A 19958-nucleotide genomic window follows, 5' to 3' on the forward strand; every position below is an offset into this window, starting at 1 on the left:
TTGAAATTTTCAAATTGATGCTTTTGGCCTTGAGTGTTCACTGCTTTGTTTTGTTTTGTTTTGTTTTTTTCCTTTTAATCTCTGTAGGTCACAATGGAATACAAGGAGAGAAATGGTGCAGTGGAGCCCATCCGAGTGCATACACTTGTGATTTCAGTACATCATGCTCCAGACATACCTTTGCAGCAAATAAAGACAGAGCTAATGGAGAAAGTTGTTAAAAAAGTAATTCCAGAGAAGTATCTTGATGAGGACACCATTTACCATCTCCTTCCAAGTGAGAAGTTTGTAGAAGGTGGTCCTAAGGTATGATACTTTCAAAGAGGGCAGCCTGTGCAGACTTGGATTCTACTTTGCCTCAAGCATCCAAATATTGTTTTAAAACCAGTGTATTTAACTGGTAGAACACAAAGCAAGAAAGTCTATACATTTTTAAGGAAGCTGGAGGTTTCCTACTGGACACCTGGCATTTAACTGAAGTTGTATCTAACAGGATAGCCAAAGGTACAGATTTATGGATTAGAATCATAGAATCAACCAGGTTGGAAGAGACCTCCAAGATCATCCAGTCCAACCTAGCACCCAGCCCCACCCATGGCTAGATGGCTCTAGACCATGGCACTAGGTGCCTCATCCAGGCTTTTCTTGAACACCTCCAGGGATGGTGACTCCACCACCTCCCTGGGCAGCCCATTCCAATGGCAAATCAGCCTCTCTGTGAAGAACTTCCTCCCAGGAAGTAATCAAAGTGACCAAAAGACTGACCTTAAGTAATGTGCTACAATGCCTTACTGGAAGTATCTCTTCATTTTCACAGCAAAGAGCAAAACCAGAAATTACAACAGATTTGATTGTCTAAGTTGACATCATTCAGAAAGCTGAACTAATTTCAAAGGACACCTCAATGTATAAAGCCTGAACAGTACTTAGAACTTGATGAGTATTCTGCTCTCACAGAATGGCTTAGGGTGGAAGGGACCTGAAAGATGATCCAGTTCCAACCTCCCATCATAGGCAGGGACATCTCCCACTAGAACAGGTCACTCAATGCCTCATCCAGCCTGGTCCTGCACACCTCTAGGCAAGGAGCAGCCACAGCCTCCCTGGGCAACCTATGCCTGTGTCTCGCCACCCTCACTGGAAAGAACATGTAACATCCAGTTTAAATCTCCCCTCTTCCAGTTTAAACCCATTCCTCCTCAACCTGTCATTACAAGACCTTGTCAATAATCCATCCCCAGCCCTTCTGTAGGCCCCTTTAGATAGTGCAAGGCCACTCCAGGGTCTCCTCAAAGCCTTCTCTTCTCCAGGCAGCAGAGTCCCAATCTGTCAGCCTGTCCTCAGAGCAGAGCTGCAGCAGCCCTCTGAGCATCTTGGTGGCCTCCTCTGGACTGGCTCAAACAGTTCCATGTCCTTCATGTGCTGGAGCCTTCAGAAGTGCACACAGGTGGGGTCTCAGGAGAGTGAATAAGGGGGCAGAATCACCTCCCTTTCTAGATGCTGGTACTAGGTAAGCAGATCATTGCTGTGAAATTGTAGTCTTGTTACATAAAGCTGTCTATTTATGCATAAAGAGTTCAACAAATTATTAAAGTTACAAGGTGTGCTTATGACTCTATTGAGGTGATGTAGGGATACTGCTTTCACTGGGGTATAAATGTCAGCTTTACTTATACACTTAATGTAGTGTACTTGTATACTTAATATATACTTATACACCTATATTTTACTTGCATGTGTATTTGAGGATTTAAAATGGGTGGATTTTTAAGAGGGATAGGAATCCGCTGGAGAAGGTCCAGCAGACGGCTATGAGGATGATTAGGGGACTGGAGCACTGCCTGATGAGGAGAGGCTGAGGGACCTGGGGGTGTTTAGTCTGCAGAAGAGAAGACTGAGAGGGGATCTAATCAAGGTTTATACATATATGAGGGCTGGGGGCCAGGAAGGTGGGGACAGGCTCTGCTCACTGCTCCCTGGGGTAGGACAAGGAGCAGTGGATGGAAGCTGCAGCACAGGAGGTTCCAGCTCAGCACAAGGGGGAACTTCTGCACTGGCACAGGCTGCCCAGAGAGGTTGTGGAGTCTCCTTCTCTGGAGCCTTTCAAGGCCTGTCTGGATGTGTTCCTGTGTGGCCTGAGCTCAATTGTATTGTCCTGCTGTGGCAGGGGGGTTGGGTCAGTGATCTCTTTGGGTCCCTTCCAACCCCTAACATCCTGTGGTCCTGTGATTACTGCAGTTTATCCTCTTTCAGGATACAGTTTCTGCCCAGGGTTTGGCTAGCATATGGTTAAGGTCTTGGGTTGTTTGAGTTTTAAGCCCTCAGAAGAATCTGGGAGGGACATAATGAGCCAGCTGAGCTCAAATACAGGCTGGGAAGTTGCTGGCTGGAGAACAGCCCTGAGGAGAGGGACTTGGGGATGCTGCTGGACAAGAAGCTCAACATGAGCCAGCAGTGTGCACTTGCAGACCAGAAAGCCAACCAGAGCCTGGGCTGCATCAGGAGAAGTGTGGCCAGCAGGGCCAGGGAGGTGATTCTCTGTCTCTACTCCACTTTGATGAGACCCCACCTGGAGTACTGCATCCAGTTCTGGAGCCCCTATTGCAAGAAGGATGTGGAGATGCTGGAGCATGTCCAGAGAAGGGCCACTGGGATGCTCAGAGGGCTGCAGCAGCTCTGCTGTGAGGACAGACTGAAAGAGTTGGGGCTGTGCAGTCTGGAGAAGAGGAGGCTCCCAGGTGACCTTCTTGTGGCCTTCCAGGATCTGAAGGGGCCCACAAAAAAGCTGGGGAAGGACTTTTTAGGCTATCAAGGAGTGACAGGACTAGGGGGAATGGAGCAAAGCTGGAGGTGGATAGGTTCAGGCTGGAGGTGAAGAGGAAATTGTTCAGCATGAGAGTGGTGAGAGCCTGGAATGGGTTGCCCAGGGAGATGGTTGAGGCCTCATCCCTGGAGGTGTTTAAGGCCAGGCTGGATGAGGCTGTGGGCAGCCTGATCTAGGGTAGGGTGTCCCTGCCCATGGCAGGGGGATTGGAACTAGATAATCTTTGTGGTCCCTTCCAACCCTGACTGATTCTATGATTTGACACCATTTTGCCTGCTTTGCAGGGCAAGGGTTGGCAGGGAAACCAGGCTGCCTATCTGTCTTTGAGCCTGCGACATCACAGTTTCATTTTCTTCTGCTTGGGAGCCAGGACAAGGCAGATGCAGTATGTTTTTGCACTGTTCTGTTAAGCTCTCATTTTCTCAACCAAGGGGGCTTTGCCTTTTTCTCTTGATTCTCCTTCCCATTCCACCAGCAGGTGGGGTGTTGGGGGCCGGGGTGGGGGGCAATTGTATGAGTGGCTGCATGGGGCTCAGCTGGCAGCTGAGCCTGAACCACAACAGTTTGTCAACACTTGAGTTCATTTATCAGTTTGCAGTCAGCAGCTTTTCTAATTTGACAGAAGGGCAGTAGTTCCCTGCTGGGTAAGCAAGTTGGGTCAGCTCGTCGAGTTGTAGGAGGCAAATAAAAGTCCATGCAAGAGGGTGGGACTGCATTATAAAGGGTACAGGGAGGCAAGAAAAAAGAAGAGTGATATCAAGTGGTATTTGTGTCCCTAGTGAACTGTTAAGGTGAGCTCCACTAGAATTTCTGAGTGCTCTTGTGCTGGCAGTACTGAGCTACAGCTCTATAAAGTCCTCACTTCCCCTTTAGATTGTGTATCTAGGTTATGTTTGTTAACCTTTGTGATGGTTTGGGTGTTCCCTGCCCCCCCCCCACTTTAGAAATTACCCAGACTAGGCTCAGTCAGATCTGGGAATATGAATGAAGCTATTTATTTACAGCTAGCACAATGTACAAGCAGATATTTACAGTATATACAGTTATAGACAGAAATAGACAAGGTAAAAGGTAATACAGAAATAGACAAGGTAAAAGGTAATACAGAAACACAACTCCCCTCCCAGAAACCTGAGTCCCCAGGAGGGGCTCTCAGCCACCCCTGCACCTTCCACCTGCCCCTCTCAACCTTACCCCAGTCCTAAGGAAGAATAGAAGTTTGGCCAAGAGGTTAAGAAGCAAAAGTGAGTGGAAGGTGAGGTTAGGGAGTAAGATGTTGCTCAGCCAGCAGCCCAAGCAAGAGTGAGAGAAAATGGTGAGAGTGTTATCTAATGTTTTCATTTCTTCTTCCCAAACTCCTCAGTGAGACTTCTGAGGGGAGTAGACATCACCATTGTTTCCCTTTCACAGCCTGTGATCTAGTTCTTCTCACCAAAACATTCTAGCCTGCTTCAAACTAGCACAACCTTTTAAGTCATATCACAAAACCAGAATCACAGAACCTTAGAGGTTGGAAGGGACCTCCAGAGGTCGTTGAGTCTAAACCCCCTCCAAAGGAGGATCCCCTAGGGTAGTTTCACACAGGAATGCATCCAGATGGCTTTTGAAAAGTCCCCAGAGAAGGAGACTCCACAACCTCTCTGGGCAACCTGCTCCAGGGCTTCATCACCCTCACTGTAAAGAAGTTTCTCCTCATGTTGAGCTGAAACCTTCTATGTCCCAGTTTGTAGCTGTTGCGGCTTGGCTTATTGCTGCTGACCAGCAGAAAGAGGCAGCTGGCCCCGTGCACTTGGCACCCTCCCCTCAGGTATTTGTACACATTGATCAGATCTCCTCTTAGTCTTCTCCAGACTAAATATCCACAGGTCACTCAGTCTCTCTTCCTAGCGGAGATGCTCAAGTCCCCTCAGTCATGTGCTTTTCAGGAAGGGCTTTGTCTCTCTGATTTCTTGGCCTCCATCAAGTGCTGCTGAATGAATTTATTGGGCAGCAATCCACAGACAATGTTTCTTGATTGCTGATTTGGAAGGAGCACTGTTTTTTTTTGGGTGTTTACAGTAGTGCTATACTCTCACCAGTCTTCAAAAATGACTGCAGCACAGATGGCTTATTAGAAAGTCATTCCAGGAATGTAGACCCCACTCACCAAACAGTTGCATGTCAAGGTGAGCACTGTGGACAACGAGCGGCAAATGCAAAGCAAAGGTGTACTAAAACCCAAGTAGAATGTCTCTGACTGATCTGGGCTCCCTTGGGACCCATCAAAAACCCTATGAGGAGAGGCTGAGAGAGCTGGGGTTGTTTAGCCTGGAGAAGAGGAGGCTCAGGGGTGACCTCGTTGCTGTCTACAACTACCTGAAGGGAGGCTGTAGCCAGGTGGGGTTGGGCTTTTCTGCCAGGCAACCAGCAACAGAACAAGGGGACACAGCCTCAAGTTGTGCCGGGGAAAGTATAGGCTGGATGTTTGGAGGAAGTTGTTGGCAGAGAGGGTGATTGGCATTGGAATGGGCTGCCCAGGGAGGTGGTGGAGGCACCGTCCCTGGAGGTGTTCAAGAAGAGACTGGATGAGGCACTTAGTGCCATGGTCTGGTTGACTGGCAAGGGCTGGGTGCTAGGTTGGAGTGGATGATCTTGGAGGTCTCTTCCGACCTGGTTGATTCCATGAAATAACCTAGGAAGGGATCGGGCAAACGGCTGTGTTGCATGAATGTGTTTAACTATTTGTCCTGCAGAGCGATGCTGGACTGACTGGCAGGAAGATCATTGTGGATACCTATGGAGGCTGGGGAGCTCATGGTGGAGGTGCCTTCTCTGGAAAGGACCCCTCTAAAGTCGACCGTTCTGCAGCATATGCAGCTCGCTGGGTCGCAAAGTCTCTGGTGAAAGCTGGTCTCTGTAGAAGGGTATTAATCCAGGTAAGAGCAACTGTGCAAGAAATACAAGGGAACACAAACTGTGTGCCCTGCATACCCATCCCCTCAATACATACTGTTGCTGCAGCCCCACTCCAGTTTCAGAAGATAGCTTCTCATACTAAAAGGGGGCTCCGGGAAGTTTGCCTTGGGAGTGTGTTACTAAGGAGCCCTATGAGGGAAGCCAAAGACACAGGCCAAGGAGTGTGTTCTCAGTAGTATTCTTTGTCCATGAGTAGTAGTCTTTGTTTGTGAATTTTAACAAGACCAAGTGCAGGGTTCTGCACTTTGGCCACAACAACCCCAAGCAGCACTACAGGCTGGGGACAGAGTGGCTGGAGAGCAGCCAGGCAGAAAGGGACCGGGGGGGGGGGGGGGGGGGGGGGGGGCACTTGATGGCAGCTGAACGTGAACCAGCAGTGTGCCCAGGTGGCCAAGAAGGCAAATGGCATCCTGGCCTGCATCAGGAATAGTGTGACCAGCAGGACCAGGGCAGTCCTTCTGCCATGCTGGTTAAACCACACCTTGAGTCCTGTGTCCAGTCCTGGGCCCTTCAATTTAAAAAAGATGTTGAGGTGCTTGAGCATGACCAGAGAAGGGCAGCAAGGCTGGTGAGGGGACTGGAGCACAGCCCTGTGAGGAGAGGCTGAGGGAGCTGGGGGTGTGCAGCCTGGAGGAGACTAAGGGCAGACCTTATTGCTCTCCACAGCTACCTGATGGGAGGCTGTAGCCATGTGGGGTTGGTCTCTTTTGCCAGGTAACCAGGGACAGAACAAGAGGACACAGCCTCAAGCTGTGCCAGGACAGGTTCAGGCTGGATGTTAGGAAGAAGTTCTTCACGGAAAGAGTGATTAGCATTGGAATGGGATGCTCAAGGAGGTGCTTGAAAGGAGGCTGGATGAGGCACTTAGTGCCATGTTTTAGTTGATGAGAAGGTGTTAGGCGTTAGATTGGACTCACTGATCTTGAAGGTCTTTTTCAACCTGATTAATTCTGTGCTTCTGTGATCTCTGTTGCCATGCCTGATTTAGGTACTTTGCATTGTCTTTTCTTTCACCTCCTGCAACTCTAGTGGTCATCTGCACACACAAGCATGCCCAACACACCAACCTGGGCTGCACAGCACCTTGCAGACAATTATATTAGCAATATGTAAGCATGGTTGTGCAACCTGCTATACTGTATGTGTCATATTAGTTGTCATTTCAACCTTTTTAAGATGGATTTGCAATTACTTTCAAGTCATGGTGATTACTCTGTGTTCTTCATATACTACTATGGTGTGAGGTATAACTAAAAGCAAAATTAACTTTTTTTCAAGAGCTTAAAAGAAGAACAATTTCCATTCATTCTTATATGGTCAGAAAAAGGACACTTACTTCCTTGTGCATGAAGTGTTTGGACTACTAACTCAAAGAAGTAGAAATATTTCCATAGAATAGACTCATAGAACTATTGGGGTTGGAAGAGACCTCTGAGGTCATCAACAAAGCTGGTGAGAGGCCTGGAACACAAGCACTATGAGGAGAGGCTGAGGGAGCTGGGGGTGTGCAGCCTGAAGAAGAGGAGGCTCAGGGCAGACCTCATTGCTGTCTACAACTACCTGAAGGGATGCTGTAGCCAGGTGGGGTTGCTCTCTTCTGCCAGGCAACCAGCAACAGAACAAGGGTACACAGTCTCAAGTTGTGCCGGGGGAGGTCTAGGCTGGATGTTAGGAGAAAGTTCTTCACAGAGAGAGTGATTGGCATTGGAATGGGCTGCCCAGGGAGGTGGTGGAGGCACCGTCCCTGGAGGTGTTGAAGAAAGCCTGGATGAGGCACTTAGTGCCATGGTCTAGTGGGTTGGCTAGGGCTGGGTGCTAGGTTGGACTGGATGAGCTTGGAAGTCTCTTCCAACCTAAACCATTCTATGGCTCTATCATCTCAGACTGTACAGTCTCAAAGGCATGAGATCCTTATGTCTAGTTGGTGCTGAGGGATGCAGAATGGCAGTGTCTGAGGTAGATGAACTGATCTGATCTGTTAAGGAATATCTCTTAGATCTGACATTCAACCAGGCTGAGCATTCTTGAAGGAAAACCAGATTGTTTTCTAACATAAAAGACAAACAGCAAGAATGTATCTCTTAGCTTTCTCTAGGCAGAAAAAGTGTGTGCAAACTCTTCCCTGATGCATAATTCTTTCCTTTCTCTTAAAAAAAAAAACAAGTAGGAAGAACTTTTTTGACTCATTGGGCTATGTGTATGTGTTTTACAGCTGTCATATGCTATTGGTCTGAGTCATCCTCTTGCAATCTCAGTGTTTCATTATGGAACATCAAACAGATCTGAAGAAGAACTGCTTGAGATTGTGAAGAAAAACTTTGATCTACGCCTTGGAGCTATCATAAGGTTTGTGTGCTGTTAGTATTTAATGGGGGTAAAGTCATATATTAAGTGCTGTCTTGAACAGTTTAATGTCATTGTTCCTGGCTCCTAAGCTCCTGAAAGTCAGCTTCATCATAAATCTCTCGTTGCTGTCATCTCCCCTCCTTTCTCACTCACGCAGCAAGTGCAACACACAAAGGCCAGCTCATAAATCTCATCACAAAATGCACTGAATAAATAACAGTGGTCCAACCTGTACTGTGTTGTATCTCCTAGTAACCCTGGCAGTGTGCTCTGTCACAGTTCATTTATCAGGTTAATGCTTGGTGAAGTAAAACTAAAATTTAACCTCAGGTGTAGTCAGGCTTTCTAGTCCAGTTGCAGGGTGTGTAAGGCTCTGAATCCCTGCCTTAAGTACCAGGATAAGCATGGTCTCCCTGCCTTTGATCTTTTGATGGCAAAAAGTGGTAAGGCAGCCTCCACAAGATTGAACCATTCTGCTGCCTTCATTTCACAAGCAGTGCTGCTGAAACGAGTGTGCTGCAAAATGACACAGAAGGTGAGTGTCACCCTACCACAACAGTGTCAACACGGTGTTCGCTATTGCTCTTCTAAAGGTATTGGCCATTAGCTCAGAAGAGAAAAGTTTAAGTGACTAAAGGGGACAGAGGAATCAGTTGCATCCTCAGCAAGTTTGCAGATGACACCAACCTGCATAGAGAGGGCAGGGATCCACCCAGAGAGGCTGGAGAGGTGGGCTGAGGCCAACCTCATGGCAATCAGTGAGGCCAAGTGTAAGCTCCTGCACCTGGGTCTGTGCAATCCCAAGCACAAATTCAGGCTGGGTGGCAAATGGCTGAGAGCAGCTCTGAGGAAAAGGACCTGGGCTCTGGGTTGATGAAAAGCTCAACAGGAGCCTGCAGTGTGAGTGCAGCCCAAGCAGCAACCATGTCCTGGGCTGAAGCAAAGCAGTGTGGCCAGCAGGGCAAGGGAGGGGATTCTGCCACTTGGTTCTGCTCTCATCAGACCACACCTGGAGTCCTGTGTGCAGTTCTGGAGCCCCCAACACAAGAAGGGCATGGAACTGTTGGAGCCAGTCCAGAGGAGGCCACAAAGATGCTTGGAGGGCTGCAGCAGCTCTGCTATGAGGACAGGCTGAGAGAGCTGGGACTCTGCAGCCTGGAGAAGATGCTCCCTCCCTGGAGGTGTTCAAGGCTAGGTTGGATGAGGCCTTGAGCAACCTGTTCTAGTGGGAGGTGTCCCTGCCAATGGCAGAGGGGTGGAACTAGATGATCTTCGAGGTCCCTTCCAACTAAACCATTCTTTGATTCTATGACTACCTTCTTCATCAGATGTTTCTGTGATCTACTTTCTCTGTCAGAAAAACTGAACACTGAGAGTTCATCTCTTGTTGTCATGTAGTTTTGTGCAGCCTGTTGTAAAGTCTGCTAAACTGAAACAAAATAGAAATCAAGCTTCTTAAATGCTCTCTTAAGATCTGGCAAGCTACTGAAATATTGCATGCATTTGAAAACCAGACAAGCACACAAATCCTGCCATGAGATGAGCTCTTCTGAAGTGTACATTCAGTTCTGTTCAAGAAGCATCATTGAGGCTACTATGTGTAGCCAGAGAGGACAGGAAAACTTAAATTTACTTATGTTGCACCTTGCAGTCAATCTGGCTATATTCCTTTCTGGAGTATTTCTGGGCCTGAAACAGCAGATCTTTAAGACAAACATAATTCTTCCACTTATAGAAGCATGGCAGTTACCCTCTGCTTTGAGAGAAGAAAGGGATGCAGGAGAGAAGCAGTTCACAAGATCAAAGAATGTTAGGGGTTGGAAGGGACCCAAAGAGATCACCAAGTCTAACCCCCCCTGCCACAGCAGGACCATGCAGCCTAGCTCAGGTGACACAGAATGCATCCAGACAGGCCTTGAAAATCTCCAGAGAAGGAGACTCCACAACCTCTCTGGGCAGCCTGTGCCAGTGCTCTGTGACCCTTACAGTAGAGAAGTTCCCCCTGTGTTGAGCTGGAACCTCCTGTGCTGCAGCTTCCATCCGTTGCTTGTTGTCCTACCCAGGGAGCAGTGAGCAGAGCCTGTCCCCCCCTTCCTGACCCCCAGCCCTCAGATATGTATAAATATTTATTAAATCCCCTCTCAGTCTTCTCTTCTGCAGACTAAGCAGCCTCAGGTCCCTCAGCCTCTCCTCATCAGGCAGTGCTCCAGTGCCCTAACCATCCTCATAGCCCTCCCTTGGATTCTCTCCCTCTTAAACTGGGGAGCCCAAAACTGTCCTTATCAGTAGCTACCCACCTATGTTCAAGGCAGCTGTAATTTCACCCCAGCTTTTTTCCTTCTCTTTCCCCCTTTCATGACTAACTCAAGATTCTTTCCATGAACTTTAAGGAGGTAAATCTTCCTCCCTGTTTGTAGTACACCATCCTAAGACCTAATATCATAGACTCAATCCTAAAGAAGTTTTGCATTTCATATCTGATTTTAACCAAACTTAACAGGCCAGACTTCTTAAGTTCCATGAAATATGCTATCTCTTTCCTCTTTTAAGGGAGCAGCCATGCTGAGGTGTGGCTTGTCAAACTCTGTGAAAGTGACATGAGAGACCAAACCTGACATTGATACCAGCAAGGAGTCAAGTTCTTGCCCAGAGGAAATATTTCACCACTATGAGCACTGCAGGTTTTTAAACCTCTGTTCTAAAATGCTAAAACATAGAATAATAGAATGGTTTAGGTTGGAAGGGACCTCAAAGATTATCCAGTTCCAACCCCCCACCATAGGCAGGGACACCTCCCACTACAACAGGTCACTCAAGGCTTCATCCAACCTCGTTTGAACACCTCCAGGGAGGTCATGGATCACAGAATCACAGAATCCTTGATCACATTCTGTGATTCTGTGATCCATGACCTCCCTGGGCAACCTGTGCCAGTGTCTCACCACCCTCACTAGAAAGAACTTCTTCCTAACATCCAGTTTAATTCTGCTCTCTGCCAGTTTAAAACCATTACTTCTTGATCTGTCATTACAAAACCTAAACAAATAATAAAAAATAAAATCCAAACACAAACCAACCAACCAAACCCCAAACAAACAGAACCCCCCCCAAAAAAACAAAACCAGGTTGGAAGAGACCTCCAAGGTCATCCAGTCCAACCTATCACCCAGCCCTATCCAGTCAACCAGACCATGGCACTAAGTGCCTCATCCAGTCTTTTCTTGAATACCTCCAGGGACGGTGCCTCCACCACCTCCCTGATACCTGTGCACAGCTCAATCCACTACGTCATGTAGGCTAAAGAACAACATCCATGCCTTTCACCTTCAGTATTTATCTGGTGATGATCAATGTTAAGCCTTATTCTGAATAGTGATTTTGTGCATCTAGCTGAGCAGTTAAACCTCCACAGTTACTCTGTGTGCTAGACCATCACCTTCGGCTGCCTCTTTGGAGATCATCATTGTGTTTCTGGCACAGAAGTGTCACAAAATATTTTATGTTACATTTACAATAATATAAAGTACCTTGATGCTTGCAGAGGTGTAGCTGAACTCTATTCCAATTGCAGTCTGCTTCTGCAGTTGTAATGCCTACAAAGTCTAACCACATACTTATTTATCCCATCTGTGATGTATTTGGAGAAAGCTGGCAGTTTCCAGTCACTCTGAAATAGAATCTAACAGCTCACTATTCTTCCTGCTGTAAATCTGGGTGATTGGGCAAGGGAAGTATACCTTGCTCTTATGGTCTTTGTTATAGGGATAATAGTGATTATCACAGAGTGTCAGGGGCTGGTAGGAGCCTTGCAAGCTTATCCAGCCTAAACCCCATGCAGAGCAGGATCACAGAGGAATGCATCCAGGCAGGCTTTGAATATCTCCAGAGGGAGACTCCACAATCCCCCTGGGCAGCCTGTTCCAGTCTTTTGTCATCCTCACAGGGAAAAATTCCTCCTCATATTTCCATGGAACTTCCTATGTCTCAGCTTCCACCCATTGCCCCTTGTCCTGTCATTGGGCATCACCCATCAAAGCCTGGCTCCGGCCTCCTGGCACTCACTCTGCACACATTGATAAGCATTGATGAGGTCACCTCTCAGTCTCCTCTCCAAGCAGCACAGCCCCAGCTCCCTCAGGCTCTCATTGTATCAGAGATATTCCAATCCCTTAATCATCTCTGTGGTTCTATGCTGGACTTTCTCAAGCAGTTCTATGTACTTCTTGAACTGGGGGCCCAGAACTGAACACGGTACTCCAGATGTGGCCTCACCATGACAGAAGAGAGGGACAGAAGAACCTCTCTCGACTTAGTAACCAGAGCCCTTCTAATGCATCACAGAATGGCACTGGCCCTCCTGGCCACCAGAGCACATTGTTGGCTCATGGTCATTCTCCCATCCACCAGGACCCCCAGGTCCTTTTCCCCTTCACTGCCTTCCAACAAGTCAGTCCCCAACCTATACTGTTCCCTGAGGCTTTTCTTTCCCAGGTGCCAGACTCTACACTTGCCTTTGCTGACATTCATTCAGTTTCTCCCTGGCCAACCCTCCAGCCTGTCCAAGTCCTGCTGAATAGCAGCACAGACTTCTGGTGTGGCAGCCACTCCACCCAGCTTGGTGTCATCATTTTCCTTCTGATGTGTCTAAATCGTAATATTTGTTGGAGTAAATTTAAGTGTAAGACTTGCCCTTTCCCCCCCACCCCTCTTTTCTTCCAGGGAGCTGGATTTGAAGAGGCCAGTCTATCAAAAAACAGCATGCTATGGGCACTTTGGGAGAGAAGAATTTACGTGGGAAATACCCAAAAAGCTTGTGTTTTAAGCTTTGGAGAGTGTTTCATGTAGCTGGCAGGTGATTGCATAATCAGGTAAAATTTCAAGCTCTTCAAGAAAAGATTGTGTCTGCCTTTATAAAACTACATTCTGCAGTTAACAGATTTACTGGAAATTATTTTTTATTTAATTTTTAAAAAACTTTCCCAGTGGCCTTATGCTTTCAGTGTATCCTACTCTGTCTAATGTGTTCTTCAGCTTTGTCTTTAGAAATGTGTGAACACCTTAGGCCTTCGGCTGTGTTCAAGATATTAAGCGCACAGATGGTTGTGGAAGTTGAAGTCATTCCTATTCTGCCAGGGAACTCCACTACTGCTTACCCAGGTAATTTTGTACTGGAGTGGATGAGGTTGGTGAGTGTGGTGGGTTAGGAGCTTTCCCCCCGACACACACTATTGAAATTTACCAGACTAGCTCAGACATCTTGGAAGTAAGATGAAGCTGTGCTTAGAGCAGAGCTAACTTTACAAGCATATAGAGACAACATATCTACAGGTATTCATGATTATATACAAAGTAGAAATACAACAGAAATCCAAACTCCCTCCCAGACATGGGAAACTGCCCAGAAGGGCTCAAAGCTACCCTCTTTCTCCCTCTCCTTTCCCAGACAGGCAAACAAAAATGACCAGCATAGCTTATGTTGTTACTTGTTAGTGGAGAGATTAGAGCGGAGTGAAGAGGAAGTGAGCAGGAGCAGCGTTGCAGAGCAGAGCTGGACCAGTTGTTTACTTTTTGACTTTTGGCCCCCCTCAGCAAAGAAATGAATGATATAGACTTCATTATTGCCTCTTTTTACAACCAATGATTTAGTTTCTCTCATTCAAATATTCCAGTTAGCCTTAAACCAGCATGGTAAGGTAATGTTCAGCGGTGCCTTGTGAGAGAAAACAGACAACATCAGGAATAGCTGTAACTCTTTGAGCCAGAGCTTCCACAACCACAGCTTTAGTTACGATCCTCCTAGTCCAAGAAAAGTAGTAAAAACATCCATTTTGGACCACTGCTCACTGTAACCCTAAAAATACTTGGGTACTGTTATCTGAAGGGGGCCTACAGGAGGGCTGGGGTGGGACTATTGACAAGGTCTTGTTATGACAGGACAAAGAGAAATGGGTTTAAACTGGCAGAGGGGAGACTTAAACTGGATGTTAGGAAGTTCTTTCCAGTGAGGGTGGTGAGACACAGGCACAGGTTGCCCAGGGAGATTGTGGCTGCTCCCTCCCTGGAGATGTTCAAGGCCAGGTTGGATGAGGCCTTGAGAGACTTGTTCCAGTGGGAGGTGTCCCTGCTTATGGTTGAGGGTTGGAACTGGGTAATCCTTGAGGTCTCTTCCAACCTAAACCATTCTACCATTCTATAAGAAATCCCTGATCACAGATTAGAACAGGTACAGTTTACATTCAGTCTCTAGAGGTCCTGTCCATGAATGTTCAGCAAGTTTCCTAATAAGAAGTGAATTAATTTTAGCTAATTTGCCCTGTATATAATTTTCCTCAAGAACAGCAACAGACATATGCCTTGTTTGAAGAGAGAAGGTACTTCTCCTAATTTGTAGTGTCTGACCTGAAGTAAGAAACAGAACTATTGCTCCACTAAATCAGTTACAGTATCACAGTATCACCAAGGTTGGAAGAGACCTCACAGATCATCAAGTCCAACCCTTTACCACAGTGCCCAAGGCTAGACCATGGCACCAAGTGCCACATCCAACCTTGCTTTGAACTGCCCCAGGGACGGCGACTCCACCACCTCCCCGGGCAGCCCATTCCAGTGTCCAATGACTCTCTCAGTGAAGAACTTTCTCCTCACCTCCAGCCTAAATTTCCCCTGGCACAGCCTGAGGCTGTGTCCTCTCGTTCTGGTGCTGGCCACCTGAGAGAAGAGAGCAACCTCCTCCTGGCCACAACCACCCCTCAGGTAGTTGTAGACAGCAATAAGGTCTCCCCTGAGCCTCCTCTTCTCCAGGCTAACCAATCCCAGCTCCCTCAGCCTCTCCTCGTAGGGCTGTGCTCAAGGCCTCTCCCCAGCCTCGTCGCCCTTCTCTGGACACGCTCAAGCATCTCATTGTCCCTTCTAAACTGGGGGGCCCAGAACTGAACACAGCACTCAAGGTGTGGTCTAAGCAGTGCAGAGTACAGGGGCAGAATGACCTCCCTGCTCCTGCTGACCACACCATTCCTGATGCAGGCCAGGATGCCACTGGCTCTCTTGGCCACCTGGGCACACTGCTGGCTCATGTTCAGGTGGGTATCAATCAGCACCCCCAGATCCCTCTCTGTCTGGCTGCTCTCCAGCCACTCCGACCCCAGCCTGTATCTCTGCATGGGGTTGCTGTGGCCAAAGTGCAGCACCCTGCACTTGGAGCTATTGAACACCATCCCATTGGACTCTGCACATCTGTCCAGGTGGTCAAGGTCCTGCAGCAGAGCCCTTCTGCCCTCCAACCCAGTCACATCTGCCCCCAGCTTTGTGTCATGTACTTCTTTTGTAACAATTGGAATGTTTTCCCATCCCCATCATTCTAGACAACAGTTACTTGAACAGGAGCCTCAAAACCAAAGCAGACACAAGTATTAAGGTGGCATTGACTGCTGAAAGTTACCTAAATTATAATATAGTCTACATACAGGGATCAATAAAAATATTTTTTCCACGTGTTGCAACTCTTGCTTTATTAAACTTAATGTTTTATTATCTAATCAGCTTTTTAATGTGGTTGAAATAGATTATAAAAATCTCCCCAAGTATAGTGGCTTTTGTAATCTGTGTAAGGAAAAAAAAAGCAGACCAGAATGTTGATCTGTTGGAAGGTAGGAGAGCCCTGCAGAGGGACCTAGAAAGGCTGGATGGGTGGGCAGAGGCCAATGGGATGAAATTTAACAGGGCCAAGTGCAGGGTTCTGCACTTTGGCCACAACAACCCCAAGCAGTGCTATAGGCTGGGGACTGAGTGGCTGGAGAGCAGTCAGGAGGAAAGGGACCTGGGGGTACTGATAGATAGTAAGCTGAAGATGAGGCAGCAGTGTGCCCAGGTGGCCAAGAGAGCCAATGGCATCCTGGCCTGCATCAGGAGCAGTGTGGCCAGTAGGACAAGGGAGGTTATTCTTCCCCTGTACTCAGCACTGGTCAGGCCACACCTTGAGTGCTCTGTCCAGTTCTGGGCCCCTCAATTCAAGAATGATGTTGAGGTGCTGGAACATGTCCAGAGAAGGGCAACAAAGCTGGTGAGGGGCCTGGAGCACAAATCCTATGAGGAGAGGCTGAGGGAGCTGGGCCTGTTTATCCTGGAGAAGAGGAGGCTCAGAGGTGATCTTATTACTGTCTACAACAACCTGAAGGGGCATTGTAGCCAGGTGGGAGTGGTCTCTTCTCCCAGACAACCAGCAATAGAACAAGGGACACAGTCTCAAGTTGTGCCAGGGTAGGTATAGGGTGGATATTAGGAAGAAGTTCTTCCCAGAGAGAGTGATTGGCATTGGAATGGGCTGCCCAGGGAGGTGGTGGAGGCACCATCCCTGGGAGCCTTCAAGAAAAGACTGGATGAGGCTCTTAGTGCCATGGTCTGGTTGATTGGATAGGGCAGGGTGCTAGGTTGGACTGAGTGATCTTGGAGGTCTCTTCCAACCTGGTTGCTTCTATGATTCTATGATTCTATGAATAGTTTATGCACTGTGTTTTGTGACTTCATCCAACATGGTGAAATGGTGGTGGGGATGTTCAGGGAATACCAAAAAACCCCCAGTCCCTCCACGGATTAAAAACTTGTGTTGCAGAAAATGTCTTGGGTGTGTAGCATTCATTGTGACATGTAGAGGTATGAATGGTTGTTCTACAAAACTCGGTGATGCCTGCCAGATTTTGTAAAGCAGAACTAAAGTCAGAAGGGCACAGTGCACTCAAACCTAGGCTGTCCAATGAGGGAAGAAAATGAATGACATGGAAGTGCCAGCCTGGATCTGGAAGTGCCTTTCATAGCTTTCTGGCCTTACAAAAAACAAAACAGGTGAGGGGTCTCTTTATTGAAAAACAAGGACATTTGTGATGGTTTGGGTGTTACCCACCCTCCTACACACTTAGGAAAATCACCCAGACTAGACTCAGCCACTGTGGAAAATGGAATGAAGCTTTATATTTACAGCTTAGCACAACATATGATCAGATATTTACAATATACACAGAAAAATACAAGTTAAAATAATACAGAAACATAACAGCCCTCCCAGAAACCACAGTGCCCAGAAGGGGCTCCCAACCACCCTTCCTTCTCCTCCCCACTCCTCTACCTTACCTCAGACTCTGCCTTATGCTTAAGGTGAGTTTGGAGGGTTGGCCAGGGGGGTTAGGAAGCAGAGGGATTACTCACACAGACAGCAGATTAGGTTAGAGAGTAAATGCAGCCTCAAAGACAGAGAGCAAGCAACTCCATTATCTACGTTTATGTTCTTGTTCTTTTACATCTCAGCAAGCCTATGAGTGAAGCAGACATTGCCATTGTTTCCTTTTCACAGCCTGTAATCTAATTCTTCTCACCAAAATATTCTAGCCTGCTTCAAACTAGCACAACATTAAATCAATAAAGTTTGAAATTATTCTGTTTGCTTCATGTCAGGATCAGTTTTGTGACTCCTGATTTCAGAGTGCTTCACAGGAGCAGCTACACTGAAGAATACAAACCTTTGAGATGTATTTAGTGCTCCTTCTATGATACAATTCTAAAATAGATGTTCAGCTGTGCTGAAACGAATCAGTGCTATGTAGAGCCATACAGACATTATTATATTTAAAATATTCTGCAAATCTATTAATGGTAAAAAAAAAAAAAAGCTTAGGGAAGGTGTGGGAACCCTCAGAAAGGAAACAGGTGAAATGGTCACAAGAGACATGGAAAAAAATGAGGTTCTCAACAACTTCTTTACCTCAGTCTTCACTGCAAAGGCCTCCAGCCACACTCCTGGAGCCATGGAAGGTAATGGCAGGGGCTGGAAGGAAGATCTGCCATCATAAGTGAAGATCAGGTTCATGATCACCTGAAGATCCTGAAAGTGTTCTAGTCCTTGGGACGCCATGGGATACACCCACAGGTGCTGAAGGAACTGGCAGATGAAGTTGCTAAACCTCTCTCTATTCTGTTCCAAAAGTCCTAGCAGTCTGATGCAGTCCTCACTGACTGGAAAAGGGGAAACATAATCCCCATTTTCAAAAAGGGCAGGAAGGAGGAACCAGGGAACTCCAGGCCACTCAGTCTCACCTAAGAGCATGGAGCAGATCCTCCTGGAGGCACTACTGAGACAGGAGAAAGGTGAAGAGGTGATTGGGTACAACCAGCATGGCTTCGCCAAGGGCAACTCCTGCCTGACAAACCTGGTGGCCTTCTATGAGCAGGTCACAACATTTATAGATGAGGGACAAGCAACTGATGTCATTTGTCTGGACCTGAGCAAGGCCTTTGACACTGTTCTGCACCACATCCTGGCCTCCAAGCTGGTGTCACATGGGTTTGATGGGTGGGCCACGAGATGGATAAAGAACTGGCTTGATGGCTGCACCCAAAGAGTGACTGTCAATGGGTCCATGGCCGAGGGGAGGCCAGTGACAAGTGGAGTCCCTCAGAGATCAGTCCTGGGACCAGTCTTGTTCAACATCCTTGTGGGTGCCATGAACAGAGGCACTGAGTGCAGCCTCAGCAAGTTTGCTGACAACACCAAGCTGTGTGGTGCAGCAGACAGGCTGGAGGGCAGGGATCCATCCAGAGGGAGCTGGACAGGCTGCAGAGGTGGGCACAAGCCAACCTCATGAGGTTCAACAAGACCAAGTGCAGTGTCCTGCATCTGGGTTGAGGCAATCCCAAGCACATATACAAGCTGGGCAGTGATTGACTGGAGAGCAGCTCTGAGGAGAGGGACTGGGTGGTTCTGGTGGATGAGAAACTCAACATGAGCCAGCAGTGTGCACTCGCAGCCCAGAGAGCCAACCAGAGCCTGGGCTGCATCAGGAGAAGTGTGGCCAGCAGGGAGAGGGAGGTGATTCTCCCCCTCTACTGAGCTCTGGTGAGACCCCACCTGGAGTACTGAATCCAGTTCTGGAGCCCCCATTACAAGAAGGATGTGGAGATGCTGGAGCATGTCCAGAGAAGGGCCACTGGGATGCTCAGAGGGCTGCAGCACCTCTGCTGTGAGGACAGACTGAAAGAGTTGGGGCTATTGAGTCTGGAGAAGAGAAGGCTCTGAGGTGACCTTCTTGTGGCCTTCCAGGATCTGAAAGGGGCCTGCAAAAAAGCTGGGGAAGGACTTTTCAGGCCACCAGGGAGTGACAGGACTACGGGGAATGGAGCAAAGCTGGAGGTGGGTAGGGTCAGGCTGGATGTGAGGAGGAAGTTGTTGAGCATGAGAGTGGTGAGAGCCTGGAATGGGTTGCCCAGGGAGGTAGTTGAGGCCCCATGGCTGGAGGTGTTTAAGGCCAGTCTGGATGAGGCTGTGGGCAGCCTGATCTAGGGTAGGGTGTCCCTGCCCATGGCAGGGGGGTTGGAACTAGATAGTAGCTGAAGATGAGCCAGCAGTGTGCCCAGGTGGCCAAGAGAGCCAATGGCATCCTGGCCTGCATCAGGAACAGTGTGGCCAGCAGGACAAGGGAGGTTATTCTGCCCCTGTACTCAGCACTGGTGTATAGGGTTAACACTCCGGGGGAGTAACCCTGAACCTGACCCTAAGGGTCTTGGCCCCTCCCCAGGGGTGGGCCCCACTCCAGGTGATGGTTAGCCCACTCCCCCCATTTCCTGTGCTATAAAAGACAGAGAGGCTTTCTCTTGCTTTGCTCCCTCCCTACACACACACACGCTGCATACCAGCACACCACGTGGCAGCCACGAGGCAGATCCATACCACCACACCATCGGGTTGTATTTTATCCTTTTTTGTATTTTGCTGTTTTCCCCTTCCCTATCTTTTGTAAACTTCCCTACCTCTTATACCTTTTTTCTAAATTATTGTTAAACTTTTCCT

The 19958-nt window shown here is 47.9% G+C and overlaps 1 protein-coding gene across 1 annotated transcript in view; it reads left to right on the plus strand.

The window, feature by feature from the left end:
* Nucleotides 1-12947, plus strand: part of LOC135192999 (S-adenosylmethionine synthase-like) — a 34156-nt gene extending 21209 nt beyond the window's left edge. Inside the window, exons 7-10 of the mRNA XM_064176391.1 lie at nucleotides 88-306; nucleotides 5557-5739; nucleotides 7992-8125; nucleotides 12845-12947. Of these exons, the coding sequence (XP_064032461.1) occupies nucleotides 88-306; nucleotides 5557-5739; nucleotides 7992-8125; nucleotides 12845-12947 (639 nt within the window). The remainder of the gene's footprint in view (nucleotides 1-87; nucleotides 307-5556; nucleotides 5740-7991; nucleotides 8126-12844) is intronic.
* Nucleotides 12948-19958: the final 7011 nt, after the last annotated feature.

The sequence above is a fragment of the Pogoniulus pusillus genome, chromosome Z, assembly GCF_015220805.1.
Source record: "Pogoniulus pusillus isolate bPogPus1 chromosome Z, bPogPus1.pri, whole genome shotgun sequence".
NCBI lineage: Eukaryota > Metazoa > Chordata > Aves > Piciformes > Lybiidae > Pogoniulus > Pogoniulus pusillus.